Genomic DNA, 15,333 nt, shown 5'->3' with positions numbered 1-15,333 from the left:
GTCTGGAAAAACAACCAACTGAAAAACCTCACAAAGATTAGTGTATACAGAGCCATTGTCATACCCACACTCCTGTTCGGCTCCGAATCATGGGTCCTCTACCGACATCACCTACGGCTCCTAGAACGCTTCCACCAGCGTTGTCTCCGCTCCATCCTCAACATTCATTGGAGCGACCTCATCTCTAACATCGAAGTACTCGAGATGGCAGAGGCCGACAGCATCGAATCCACGCTGCTGAATATCCAACTGCGCTGGGTAGGTCACGTCTTCAGAATGGAGGACCATCGCCTTCCCAAGATCGTGTTATATGGCGAGCTCTCCACTGGCCACCATGACAGAGGTGCACCAAAGAAGAGGTACAAATACTGCCTAAAGAAATCTCTTGGTGCCTGCCACATTGACCGCCACCAGTGGGCTGATATCGCCTCAAACTGTGCATCTTGGCGCCTCACAGTTCGGCGGGCAGCAACCTCCTTTGAAGAAGATTGCAGAGCCCACCTCACTGACAAAAGACAAAGGAGGAAAGACCCAACACCTGACCCCAACCAACCAATTTTCCCCTGCAACCGTGTCTGCCTGTCCCGCATCGGTCTTGTCAGCCACAAACGAGCCTGCAGCTGACGTGGACATTTACCCCTCCATAAATCTTCGCCTGCGAAGCCAAGCCAAAGCAAAGAGTAAAAAAGTAAATGAACTCACCATTCTCCATGTTGAAATCATTTGTTTCCTCCATGGTTCTTAATACAGTTCTGCACATGTGAATTATCTTTCAGTTTAAATTTTAAAATTGTGGCCAGCCTCATGCCAAAAGAAATCAGAGTCTAATTGGTAGAAAATGGCATCCTGAGGCCCGACGTCTACACTGACGTCTGTGCTGCTCATGTCAGGTCTCAAGACGCCATTTTGATTTGTTAAGGTCGAGGCAACTGTTTGCTGCCGTCGCAGAGATAGAGGTTTAAAGACACAGGCAAAAAGTAATTTAAGAACAGTTATTACTACCCATTACTTCCATGGAACCCAAGATAGTGATCCACATTCGCCAATGGCAAGTTGAGCACTAATGGGCAGAGTCCATCCTTGACTGACAGGTGATGTGACTTCCAAATACGTTTCAGACAGGGAGGGCACGTGACCACTCGCAATACACATGTTCCAGACAGAGAGGGAGGCCACATTTCCTCCACACACAACATTCCACCCCTTGGTCACATTACTCTGCAATCACTTGGAAGATAATCAATAACTCGATATACGTTATAACTATAAAAAAAAGAAAAAGATACCAATCAAGTGGCTTCTGCATGCTGGACCAGGCACATAATCAAATTCAATGACAATGCCTCACCAGCTTCCCACGCCCCACCCCCCCATCCCCACCCCTGACCAAACAGGGTTGCTATGTTTCCAATGGAGCAGGGTGCTGTGGGAGCGGCTCCTTAGTGTCAGAGGAGAGGGAAGAAAAATAAATTTGTCTGGTCACCGACTCACATGCCTGGTTTCTCCGGCTTGGCTGGCAAATGTGAACACTGTTACTATCAAAGTCTGTGAGTAGGCAGTGGAAGGTCATCCATCAGGTGCCAGAGCCCTCACTTGGCTTGTGCATCCTGTCCCTTGGCCTCACACTTGGGCACTCCCTAAGTACAACGCCGAGATGGCCATCTCCGTGCTCTCCCATGGTGAGGCGGGGGCAGGCGGCAGACATACATCCAGGGTGTACCTGGGCTGCCCTGTTTTCCTTGGCTGTTGCCCAACACAAGGATGCTGTTCCTGCTTGTGCTCACACACTACAAACCCGGGCTCTTACACACACACCTAGTTCCCTATACCAACGGGGGTGCAGCTCTCTGCAAGTATTGATCTATCACAATTATACGGTTCAGCTTCAGTGTAGTGCACATCTTACCTGTGACACTTCTAGCGACGACCACAGTAGCGACCTGGCATGAAGCGATATCCGGGGCTTAGACCATGAGACAAGAGAGAAATAATGTGCTGTACATTGGTGTTGTATACAGTGCTAATCTGTACTTCTAGCCAATAATGACCCAAGGTGATTTAAATTAGTTATGCTGTTAAATAATGGTTGGTCGGAGTCCAACCTTGATTGACAGATGATGAGACTTCTGAATAAGTTTCACATAGGGATGACAATGTGACCACCTGCAATACGCACATTCCTGATAGGCAGGGAGGCCACATTTCCTCCACACACAACAGCCGGGGAGCTGTTGTTTAGAGTAAATGGATTTCACATCAGGAGCAGGAAGGCACAAAGCAGAGTGACTGTACTGAGACTGCTGGTGAGGGGCCAGAATTTGATGGATGATGTTCAGTATAAATGTAGACACTGTTACTAATGATCAAAGAGTTTGGTGAGCAGGAATAGATGTAAACTAAATTGATTTTCGATACACTGAAGGATGGAAGCAACAAAACAAATGGAGATCAACAAATAATCAAAAGGTTAGAGAGGAAACGCAGATCAAAGGAGCATTGGACAGGTCCCAGGTTAACAGAGGCTGAAGTGGGCTGACGGCAGGAAGCTCAGAGGGAAATGAACCAGCAGTCAACCATCTGGCATGTAGAGCCTACTCGACCATTTAACAAGATCATGGCTGGCCTGGCCTGGCCATGGACCCCCATAACACATAAATCCCCTGTTCTTTAAAAAGCCATCCATTCGTATCTTAAATACACTGCATCCTTGGGCAGAAAATACCACAGATTCACAAGAAATTAGGGAGCCAAGTGTTAGCAAATATTAAGAGATGCATAAAAGGAAACCCAGTATTCTGGGTGCATGCTGTGCAAAATGCTGCAAGAGGAGAAGGTGGCCACTCTGAGACCTGAAGGGAACTTGGCTCCTGCAGCCAGGTGCTACCCAAGGGTTTCACCTCAATCTTCACCAAGGAACAAAAGCTCAACCACACCAGCCACATAATACTGCAGCGCGGAGATTGGGTCTCCTCTGGTGATTGACTCACCTTCTGACACACCAAGGCCTTTCCACCTGAAGGATTGATCCTGCCACCTTGTTGTAGAGGGGTCTGTTGCAAAAAGTGGATGGATACAACTATCAGAACGGTAAAATCAATTCCTGCTCATTATTTGCGAGAGACCTGGTAGGAAGACCCTAACCAATTCCAGTCTTCCAACTCTGTGTCCACTACTACCTCCCCAATGACCATCTCTAAGTCTAACCACTGTTCATAGCAGGCTGCCTCACCTTCACACATCTTCCTGCTTGATGAAGGTTTCTGACCTGAAACGCTAACCATTCTTTTATCTCCCACAGATGCTGCTCAACCCACTAAGTGCCTCAAGGAAGGAACTGTCCCTCACAGCACCCAGTTAACATTTTTTTTGGTAGGGATGAAATCCTTGACTGGTTATGTGGTCCCATAAAAACATCACAACCAATTGTCATAAAGTTCTGACAGGGAGGAGCTGGCCTATTTCCCTCTCTCATGGATGCTCCCTATCTTGCTGAGTGTTTCCCTGGTTTGTCTTTAAAATGCTGCTTAAATTCGATTGCAAACATCACCTCTTGGTTCTCTCAGAGATCTGCAAGTCTCACCATTTACCATGAACTTGTAAACAACCCATCCAGTTTCCCACAGGTCTGAACACCGCAAAGCAGAACTCCAAGGAACTCAGTTTCCTGAGTCTGCACAAAGCAAACAGGATAAAATAGGATGTAATAGATATTTATAGTATGATTTTGACAAAAACAAAACTCTTCTATATTCCTTCCATTATCAAAGCCTCCCAGCTTACCAAAGCTATGCATTCTGTCAAACCTTCATTTATATCCATTATGTGCCACAAGTCCAGACCACGGACTTTATTGCACCAAGTGTTATTCCAACTGCACCCTCTTCCTCTAATGAGCACAGGAAGATTCCATAAATCATCTCCACATGACCTTCAAATAGATTTGGAAGGGCTTCAGGTTCAAGGTGAGATCCACAGCAACTCAACATTCTGAAGGGACACCCTCCTGTTTACCTTACTTGTTTCAGTCATGGAGCTGGACTGAGAGGGGTAATAAATAGTTTGGCATGGACAATACGGACTGAAGTGACTTTCAGGGCTGCGGTGTTCTATGGTTCCAAGTGTGATGCTAGGGTTGAAGATGAACTCTGTCCTGTGAAGGGGCCTCTCACCAGGCTGACAGGGAGTGGGCGACACAGTTAGTGGTGAAAGCAACATTCTCCCTGTGTCTGCATGGGTTCCTTTGGGTGCTCTGGTTTCCTCCCACCCTTCAAAAAACGTATGGGGTTATAGTTAATTGTAATTGGGTGGCATGGGCTTGTGGGCCCAAAGGGCCTGTTACCATGCTGTATGCCTAAATTGAAATAGGTCACTTTACCTTTGAATTCCATTCTGGGACCTGGGCATCACTGGTGAGATTTAGTGCTCATCCCTCATTATCCATGGGAGGGGTGGGGGGGTGGGGTGGAGGGAAGCTGCCTTCTCGAACTCCTGTACTCCTGCTGGTGAAGGAGCTCCCGCTCCCATAGTGCTGCAGGGAAGTGAGTTCAAGGGTTTCGACCTAGTGACAACGAAGAAACTGCCAGATATTTCTAGATCACGGTGGTGTGCGATTTGGAGGGGAACCTGTTGGGGGGGATGGGGGGGGTCGTGATGCTCGCATGCACCTGATGCTTTTGCCCTTCTTGAGATGGAGGTATGGTCGGTGTAACAACTGCAGCACATTTATAGATGGCATCACATGAACCATTGAGCACAGCTAAGGAATGAGTGAATGATGACAGGTATAAGTGTCAATCAACTAGTTGCTTTGACCTTTCATGTTATTGAGTACTTATTGGAGATGCACTGATCCAGCAAATGTTGAGCATTCCATCATCCTGCTGACATGCTTTGTAGATGATAGATATAATTTTAAGGCTAATCTGAATTCTTCAGGTGCTTAACCATGTAGATAGGATTATTGCTGCCTCTGGCACAGTGTCTTAGATCAGGGTACTAGACTCAAAATAAAGGGTCAGTCATTTGGGACAGAGGTAATGAATCTTTGGAATTCCCTTGTCAAGAGGGATGCAGAAGCTCCTTTGCTGGGTATACCCAAGGCAAACTAATAGATCAAGGAGGTTTGTACAAGGATATGCTGAGATAAAGGTCAGAACAGAGATGAGGGGCTGAATGGCCTCCTGCCCTGACAGAACACTCATTTCCACCGCATTTCTGATTGGCTGTTGTTGGGGTTTTGGGTGCAGGAGGCCAAGGCGTTGGATGGGAAGGCTCAGATAACAGTGGTGTATCTTCCTGTTCATTCTGCCTGCAGGCCAAGGACAGAAGCAGAGTAATTGTTCTGGCTGGAAAGGAATATTGTCCTTTAGCACGTTAACAAGAACAGACAAACTAGAAATTGAAGTGTTTAAAAAAAAAACAAATCAAAGTTTTATTTGAGGAATGGTTAAGTTTTATTTTCTACTATCTACAGACTTTGCCTGTTCATTAAAGGGGCTATATTCACCTGCATGTGGATTAAGTGACAAAGAGAATGAACTTATTTTAAGTATGCAGCAATTGATTCTTGCACCTAAAACATTATCTTGATAAATATCAGTTGCTTCATGCATTGGAAATGTTTGTTGTCCAGACTGATCTGACACAGCAATGGTCTGGGACAATGTGCCAGTGCAGTGGTCTGGCTCTCACATGGTCAGCTGGTAATAGCAGGAACATGCTCTGAGCTCAAGGGGACAGCAGGAAGACTGAAGTCATTGGTCAACTGTGAATATAATGCCCTGAAAGTTCTTGCACGGTGAGTTTTCTTTCCATGAATAAGGCCTGGCAGCTCAAAGAGCCATCTGCCTACCACTCAATAAACCATCTGGCTCACCTCATGACCCATTCACAAACCTGTGTAATTCGTCAAACTAGTTATCTGATCAAGGTGAAGGGCAGAGTAAAACATCGCATGGACCATCTGCAGAAGAGAGTGGGAATGGTGACGATTCCAATCCATGGACCCACCATCAGTGAGATCTCTTCTTTGTATAGGTGGACGGAGTGCTGACTCAGTGCCTCCAACCTTGTGTGTACCAACACTGACTGACCAAACGTCGAAGGACCTATACCCTGATGTAGAGCAGACGGGCACACTGCAGAGTCGCCTGAACATTTTTAAGAACTAAAATGATCAAGTCGTGAAGAAAATGATTGGCAGTAGGAGCAGGCCACAGGTTGGGAGTGGAGGTCTCAAATTCAGCAAGGAGGTGTTCCTTCCATCAGCTTTAGTGAAACTGATCACCCCACCTTGATACAGAAAGTGTCAACTCGAGAATTTGAATTTAGTTTAAAAGAGCTACCTACCCATGATCCAGGATGTTGGCTGGTTTAATTATCCAGAGGTATAAACTTATATACCTAAGAACAAGATTTAACTTGGCACTCTGAGAATTAGAATTCACTTTAAAATGTCTGGAGAGGAAATGCTGGTCTCAGTGAGTGGTGGTAAAGCTGCCAAATTGCTGTAGAAACCCAACAAGTTCACCAACCTCTTCTAGGGAATGAAAGTTGCCCAGTTTGGTTTAGAGGTGACTCCAGTCTCTGAACGAAATTCTCTGACATGATGCAAAAGGAATGGCGAGGGATAGAGCAACAGATGCTCACCTCACCTCTTGGAAATAAAGAAATATAAGATGAGAAAAGGGGGAGCCTCACCTTCAAGTTGAAAGTATCTCTGAGAGTACAGTGGTCAGAAGGAGCAGCATCAAACAATAAACAGAATGGTCAATGCAAATAGAATCATACTGCAAAGGGTAAGGTATGGCCCATTTCACATGTGAAGTGATGGGCTGAGGGAATATTATAGGGACCCTCAAACGTTTGAGGTTGTAATCTGGTTGTCCTCTGTATTAAACACTGAATAAAGAGCTGTTATGATTGAAACGGAATAGACGCTAACAACAGCTCTGTTTTATTTACACTTGCATGTCCTAAAAGGTCATTCGGTGTGAAGTAAAGCAAATGGTCTCACTCCGTCCTGCTCGGCAGCAATGCTGGATTTCACTAGAGTTGCCAATCTACTCAGGGAACTGCCTTTCTTCCTGGTGTGGGAGGTGACTTCATTCTCATGGGAGGGCGTGTGCCAGACAGCGTTACTGACAAACACCATCAAAGGGATTGATTCAACATTCTGGGCGTAGGGTTGATGGGGATGAAACAGGGGCAGCCCCGAGGAAGCCGAAAACCAAATGCAAACCCATGATGTGATGTTTAGGTTTAGCACCATCGGCAGTTTCCGATATGTTTCAGCAAGGTGACCATGGATAGAGAAAGGGAGGGGGCAGAGATGGAGGGGTAAGGAGAGAAAAGGGGAGGGGGAAGAAATAAGAGCAGGGGTAGAATTTTGCACTGTCCCTTTGCTCTAAACACACATTATATTACCACATGCCCAATGGGCCTCTGAGGTTAATGGAGCTAAATTTTGGAATCAGGTGCCAGCTCTGACACACCACACGGATACACACAGCTCAGAACAAAGCCCTGTGCCAGATTCTCTGGTCTTGACGAAGGAAAGGGCTGTAAAAGTTGACAACATTCAAGCACTACAACCTGGTGTAGAAAGTGAGGCATGAACATTTACAGATTCAGGTCATGAAAACAAACAGAGAGTGAGGGAAGGGTGGGAGCCACGCTCTCCACTCCTGCGAGCTTTTGTGATCCTGGCCTTTGATCCGAATCTGCTTGACTGATGGTCTCAGAAAGCGGGGACTGGGACACAATAATAGGAAGAAAAGGACTGGAGCTTTTAGAGGATCCACCCTGCCTGTGAATGTGGCCACAGACCACAGCCTCAGCAGCATCAGCTGCCAGGGTGAGGTGTCATGGGAAGCACAGCATCCTCCCACATTTCTCGATGGACACAAATAAAGTATGAAAACATACCAACTACTAAACACTTCCATAAGAAGCATTGTGACATCTATACTTACATATAAATATCAGCAATGATTGTCAACAATATCAACATGTCAATGAAAACATTGTATGAAAGATGTTCTCCATGGTAAACTAACATTAAAAATGTGCATTATGTAAACATTAGTTCTTCAGAATGTTCTGGCATCCACACACAGAATATTCAGAGGAGGCAGATGGTTTCCAAATGTCACAAACCTTCAACCTGGGAACTCAATGATTCAGCCGAGAGATTGAAGCATCTGGCTGGCTGGGAAAAATGCTTCTTTGCTTCAGGCTCGGAAGAGGTTCCGATCCCTGTGTGCTTCCTGCCGTCAACTCCTCTCTGGGTGCATTCACGCAACTGCCCTAAAAAGTACCATCCCTCTCGCCTGGATCATGAGATGGTAAGCAATGGTCCCCAGCAGAGGAGGGGGACCAACATTCAGCTTAGAGAGCTCCCCCAATTTTAAATGGAGTGAAGGGGAGGAGAGTGAGGAGCAGGAGCTTGGTAAGATGCCCAAAAGATCAGGACCAGGTCTTCAGGATCAGCCAGGTCAAAGTGAGGAGCTGACTTTTTTAATCTTGTGGATATCCAATCCTGAAAGACAAGAAGAGGAATGAATTGTCACAATGAAACTGCAGACCACAAGAAGATCTCAAGAACATCTGCCTTGTATATGACAGACAATCACTTATGCGCAGGTCACATTTCCTTCACCTTTTAACTCAGCCTTCAGACCTTTTCCAATGGGGTTAATAGGTCCAATTAAAACCACAGAGATAGAAACAAGTGTCACATGAGATTGAGTAACAGATGGCCTTTTGGAGGATCTCTGTGCACAAATTGATTGGGATAACAGCCTGCCCACCTCCCACTCCCTTGAATTTGACCAGCTTTGAGGAAAGAGTTGATGATTGGGGGAGGTTCATCTTGACAGATTAAAGGATTAAATCCCTGGCTGCAAATTTTTGGTTTACAGAAGGCCTTGCTTTAGTGAAGAGCATTTGATGGCTCTTAGCTTGAACTCGCTGGAATTTGGGAGAATGATCCCATTGAAATGCTTCAGATGTTGAAAGGCATGGACAGAGTAGATGTAAAAAGGTTGTTTCCCATGGTGGAAGGGTTGAGAACAAAAGGGGACAACTTCAGGATTGAAGGGCACCTGCTTAGAACAGAGATGTGGAGGGATTTGTTGCCACAGGTGGTTGTGGAGGCCAGGTTATTTGGTGTATTTAAGGCAGAGATTGGTAGGTTCGTGATTAGACAAAGTATCAAATGTTACAGGGAGAAAGTGGGGAAATTAATCAGCTCATGAGTAAAGGGCAGGACAAACTTGAGGGGCTGAATAGCTTATTTCTGCTCCTAAGTCTTGTGGTCTAAGTAACATGCCATAAATGGTCAGAAGTTCATGGAGAGATCAGCAGATCTCCCTCATACACACTGAACCACAAGGCACTTTATCTACTGGCTCCCATGAAAGAACCATTGTGGTTATCAGACACAGTAGACAAGCCATAATCCAGATCTGGTGCAAGGGACATTAAGCCTCTGGTCTATTCCAAAGGAATTAAAATTGCTCTGTAGAGTAAATGGGCAAATGTGAAAGGTGAACAAGTCACTCACAGGGCTAAATTCAAAGAAATTGCCCCTTACCTGATGATCCAGCGGTTTGAGGTCTACAATCACCAACAATAATCTGCAAACTGTTGACAGAAATCCAAGCTTGGTGTCCTCGATTGAGGTTTTTCACGAACCTTTGAAAGGCATAAAGAGAGTTTTGATTATTAAGCTGCTTCTATCATTGAATCTACTCCCCTCTACCAGTTTCCTCTGCAGCACCCAGGCTACCATTTAAATGGTTAACCCTGCCTAAATGGATGAGGTGTGAGCATGTCACTCAAATCAAGTGACAAATAAATCCACAACCTGGAGGAAATGGCCTCTGGGTCAGCCTCCCAAAAACCTCTGGCTGTTCGCACAAACTATTTAAACTCAAGATTCAAACATCTGTCCATGATAGCAGATGGCAGCATATTCGGTCCTTTATAGTGGTCAAAGAGAAGCAAGTCAGGCAGCTTCCACGGAGAGGGGTGGACAGTCAACGTTTCAGGTCGGGACCCTTTGTCAAGACTAAAATGGAATGGGGAGATGGAAGTACAAGGCAGGGGGCGGTGCGGGGGGTGGGGTGGGAGGGTTGACTTGATAGGATACTAGACAGATGCAGATGAGAGAGATGGAGACAGGTAGACCATGGGGAGCGGGCAGTTTCAACCATAGAGCAGAATTCTGAATCTGGTTTATTGCATGAGCATGTGTTATGAAATGTGTTGTTTTGAGGCAGGAATAATAGTGCAGATCAAGGTGCAAAATTACTATAAATTACAATCCCATAAATACAAGATTTTAAAAATTAAATAATCAATACAAAAAAAGGCAAAAGGCTAGTTCATTTTCCATTCAGAAATCTGATGGTGGACGGAAGAAGCTCTTTTTGCAATGTTGAGTGTGTGTCCTCAGGCTCCTGTAGCTCCTCCCTGAGACTAGAACTAGGGAAAGTAGCCTCAGGATTTGGGATAGTAAATTTAGAGTGGAGATGAGGAAGAACTGCTTTTTCCCAGAGGTTGGTGAATCTATGGAATTGGCTTCCCACTGAAGCAGTGGAGGCGACCTCAGTAAATATATTCAAGACAAGGATAGATGGATTTTTACATAGTAAGGGGATTAAGGGATATGGGGAAAAGGCAGGTAGGTGGAGATGAGCCGATCATCAGATCAGCCATGAACTTGTTGAATGGTGGAACAGGCTTGATGGGCCGGATGGCCTACACCTGCTCTTATGTAGCAGTTAAAATAGGGCATGATCTGGATGGTGAGGGCCTTTGATAATAGAAGCTGCTATTTTGAGGCATAGCCTCTTCAAGATGTCCTTAATGGAGCAGGTAAAGGACAGATGCAACTGGTGGAATTGGATTGGAATGGGAATTCCCTAAACTTGGAAAACCTAGTGTTCCTGCCATCTATGTTGTAATCATTGATGGGTTGACTTGGCTGGATAGTACGCACAACAAAGCTTATTGCCTTATGTCAATGCACATGGCAATGCAAAATTCAGTTCATTAATACCCCTGCCTCAGAGCACCATCCTGACCTCTAATGCTCTGTGTGTAGTCGACAGTCGTTCCCTGTGTGGGTTTCCTCCCATTCCCCAATATGTGCTTGTGGATGGGTGAATTGGCCACTGCAAATTACTCCTAGTGTGTGGGATAGATTGGAACATGAAGGAGGATAAGTTGCAGGGAAATATGGGACTGCCCTGGAAACAGCATGGGACAAATGGCCTTCTTCAATGTCATCAGCAAATACTCTGAGGAAAATGTGTGTGTCCGCATCAGCTCGTTCTACAATTGGACTTGTTAACCCATGTTCTCTGGCTTGTATCTCACCTATTCTGGGTGGGAAAAACCTATCTATATTTACCCTATTTGGTTACCCTATAAAAATGACAACCATCTATTGCCTTCCACAGATGCTGCCTGACCTGCTGAGTTCCTCCAGCTCCCTGATGTTCCAAGTTTACAGAAGCTGCCCGTCCTCCTTAATTACTTGAATTTGCAGAAGCAAGAAGAAGGTAACCCCTAAATCGCTATGATGACACCTTCAGTGCCTCAGGGGCCTGTCCTGCACAGGTCTGAGTGGGACCCACACCATGTTCTGATGTAAAGTCTGAAAATGTCACCATCAAACTACGGGGCAGCACGGATAGGATAGCAGTTAGCGCCAGCGATCAGGACTTGGGTTTGAATCCTGCGCTATCTGTAAGGAGCTTGTACATTCTCTCCGAGTCTGCGTGTGTTATCCCTGGGGACTCCAGTTTCAACCCACCGTTCAAAACGTACTGGGGTTGTAGATCATTTGGATGCAATTGGACCAAAATAGCTGTATGTCTAAATTTAAATTTAAAATTTAAATTCAAACTCTCACACACTCAGACACAGATAAAGGTTGGGAGGATCATCCACAGGCCTTCATAAATCAAAGTATTGATTTGGTAAAGTTTTATAAGACATTGATGGGCCAAATTTGGAGTATTTTGTGCAGTTTTGGTCTCCTAACTATAGGAAAGATATCAATAAGATAGCAAGAGTGCAGAGAAAATTTACTAGAATGTTGCCCAGACTTCAGGGAAAGGTTAAAGAGGTTAGAACTTTATTGCCTGGAGCGTAGAAGAATGATGGGAGATTTGACAGAGGTATTTAAAACTATGAAGGGGATAGACAGAGTAAATGTAGATAGGCTTTACCTGCTGAGAGTAGGTGAGATACAAGCCAGAGAACATGGGTTAAGAGTGAAAGGGGAAAAGTTTAAGGGGAACATGGGAGAACTTCTTCATACGGAGAGTGGTGGGAGTGTGGAATGAGCTATCAGCTGAGGTGGAAAAGAAGGTAAAGGTTCCATTATTGTCACATAATACTACATTTAGAATGGAGCCAAAGATGCTGTCCCTCCCAGTCATACTCAGCAGTTGTCTGATATGATGGCATGTTTGACTTTGGAAAAACTTAGATGTTCCACTACTGAAATGAATCTTAACTTTGTTTCTTTATGGGGTTCTTAATTATCTTCAAAATTTGTAAGATTAACTAGTTTTTGGTTTTTGAACCCAATGTTTACCTTCCTTTTTTTTATTATTAGTAGTGGACTGTTTTTGTTAGTCAGTAGCCTCCGAGGGAGGGGATTGAATTAGATATTTAGTACAGTGTTTTACTTTTTATCTTACTTTTTAATGTAACATAGGTCTCAGTACTACGTGTTTACAAGATTTGTTAATATTTTATTTTATTGTTATGTACCTTTGGAACATTTATTTGATAAAACCAAGAAAAAATATTGAAAAAGACTAACATACATGAAATTCTTTAACTTTTGTTTACTGTAAGGCAGACAGTGAGTCGTCACTTTGTCCAGTGCCCTTCACAGAAACCTACAGCACCTGGTGATCCCAGGAGGTCTCCCCTCTAAGTACTGACCAGTAGCTTCCGAAATTAGAAAATGTCAGGTGATTCAACCTATTAGGTGCTGTATGTGGTGAATGTGGGCTCCATTTTAACATTTAAGAAGAATTTGGACAGGTACGTGGATTGGAGAGGCTTGGAGGGCTCTGGATTGGGTGCAGTCAGTGAGACTAAGGCAAAGAAAAATGTTCTGCACAGACTAGAAGGGCCAAAGAGGCCTCCTTCTGTGCTATACTGTTTTATGGTTCAAAGTGACCTCCCCCTGACACAGATAAAGGTCGGGAGGATCATCCAGCAGGAAGTGACCTTTTCCTGTCCCTCATCACTGAAAGTTGCTGGGTAAACTTACCACTGTCCTTCACCGTCCTCGTGCATTAGCTGCACCACGTCCCCAGTTTTAATCAACATCTCTTCAGAGTCTTGGCTTTGGGCATCAGCATGAGCTTTGTACCTCCCAGGGGACTGAAATGGTCCATGCACAGTACAATTAGAATATAACACAAGGCTCAAAGAAGCCATTTCTACAGATATTCCTTGACTCCACTTCTCAAGCGTACCCCAGTTCAATTCACTGCAACAACCTACAGTTAACCCCTCTCGCACGTTAAGCTCCCCAGAGCAACTTTCACAAATTTTATATTTATAATGTGCTCTACTTTATGGCAACTCGGGAAACAGAAATTTGCCCTTATGGAATTCACAAGTCACCAAAGAATTTGAGATATGGAATTCATGTACACAAATATCCAAATAAACAGAAGATAAAACATAACAAATGTCAACCTTTGTCAAGGATTCACGTGACAGAAAATTGTGATATGTATGATTATCTAAGAGCACAACACCTCCATGAGCATGTACAGTATTGTCCTTTGTTGTTTGAAATAAAGCAAGGCTGTTCAGCCCATTGAACCGATACCGGCTGTCAGAGCAATCCCATCAATACCACCCCCCACTTACTTCCCTGTTTCCCATACTACTTTTCCACCATCTCAGCTTCCAGAAAGGCAGTTTACACTGATCTGCACCTCTCTGGGATATGGGAAGAGACTGAAGCACCTAAGTGCCGAGGAACCCACATGGTCTCAGCAAGAACATGCGGAACCAAGTCAGGTCTCTAATGCTGTGAGGCAGTGGCTCTATTAGAACCATATAACACTGCAGCACAGAAATAGGCTATTTGGCCCATCTAGTCGGTCCTAAATTATTATTCTGCCTAATGCCAATGACCTGTACCCAGATCATATCTCTCCATGTATCTGTCCAATTTTTTCTTAAATGTCAAAATGGAGACTGCATTCACCACTTCATCTGGCAACTCATTCCACACTCCTTCTACTCTCTGTGTGAAGATTTTTCTCCTAATGTTCCCCTTAAACATCTCCCCTTTCAGCCTCAACCTATATCCTCTGGTTTGTATCTCACCTAACCTCAGTGGATAGAGCCTACTTTCATTTACTCTATCTCTGCCCATCATAATTTTGAATACCTCTATCAAACCTCCCCTCATTCTCTGATGCTCCAGGGAATAAAGTCCTAAGATGTTTAATCTTACCCTGTAACTCAGTTCTTCAAGTCCCAGTAACTTCCTAGTTGCTCTGGCAATGTTAACATTGGTGACCAAACATTTGATTGATAGAACACTACAGCACGGTACAGGGCCTTCAGCCCTCAATGTTGTGATAACCCATATATATACTTAAAAAAAGTACTAAACCCTCTCTACCCCGTAAACTTCTATTTGCTTTTTGAGAGTCTCTTTAATTCTCCTAATGTTTCAACCTCCACTACCATCCCTGGCAAGTCATTTCGAGCTCCCACAACTTTCTGTGGGGGGGAAAAAACACCCCTGATGTCTTCCTTCCCTTCATTTTGTACATGTCCTCTGGTGTTTGCTATTCCTGCCCTGGGAAACAGGTGCTGGCTGTCCACTCTATCTATGCCTCTCATAATCTCCTCTCATAACCTCCCCTCATCCTTCTACACTCCAAAGAGAAAAGTCCCACCTCTGCTAACCTTGCCCCATAAGACTTATTTTCCATTCTAGGCAACATACTGGTAAATCTCTTCTGCACCCTCTCCATAGCTTCCATATTCTTCTTGTAATAAGGTGACTAGAATGAAACACAATACGCCAAGTGTGGTCTCACCGGAGATCTGTAGAGTTACAACATTACCTCGCAACTCTTGAATGCAATCTCCCTATTAATGAAGCCCAGCATCTCATAGGCCTTCTTAATGATCCTATCAACCTTTGCAGCGACTTTGAGGGATGCATGGATTTGGACTTTAAGATCCCTCTGTTCATCCACACTCTTAAGTAACCAACCATTAACCCTTCTGGTTTGTTCTTCCAAAATGCATCACCTCACACTTATC

General features: G+C 44.6%; 1 protein-coding gene across 6 annotated transcripts in view; it reads right to left on the bottom strand.

The window, feature by feature from the left end:
* Positions 1-6,934: 6,934 nt before the first annotated feature.
* mcf2a (MCF.2 cell line derived transforming sequence a) overlaps positions 6,935-15,333 on the bottom strand; it is a 111,871-nt gene continuing 103,472 nt past the window's right edge. For all 6 annotated transcript variants that reach the window (XM_069893538.1, XM_069893540.1, XM_069893539.1 and 3 more), the window contains 3 exons: positions 13,304-13,416; positions 9,596-9,696; positions 6,935-8,539 (listed from right to left, as the gene is read on the bottom strand). In XM_069893538.1, the coding sequence (XP_069749639.1) occupies positions 8,496-8,539; positions 9,596-9,696; positions 13,304-13,416 (258 nt within the window). In that variant the 3' untranslated portion in view covers positions 6,935-8,495. The remainder of the gene's footprint in view (positions 8,540-9,595; positions 9,697-13,303; positions 13,417-15,333) is intronic.

The sequence above is a fragment of the Narcine bancroftii genome, chromosome 8 (assembly GCF_036971445.1).
Source record: "Narcine bancroftii isolate sNarBan1 chromosome 8, sNarBan1.hap1, whole genome shotgun sequence".
Classification (NCBI taxonomy): domain Eukaryota; kingdom Metazoa; phylum Chordata; class Chondrichthyes; order Torpediniformes; family Narcinidae; genus Narcine; species Narcine bancroftii.
Note: the sequence above shows the minus strand (reverse complement) of the source record. Positions and strands in the feature narration are given on the sequence as shown.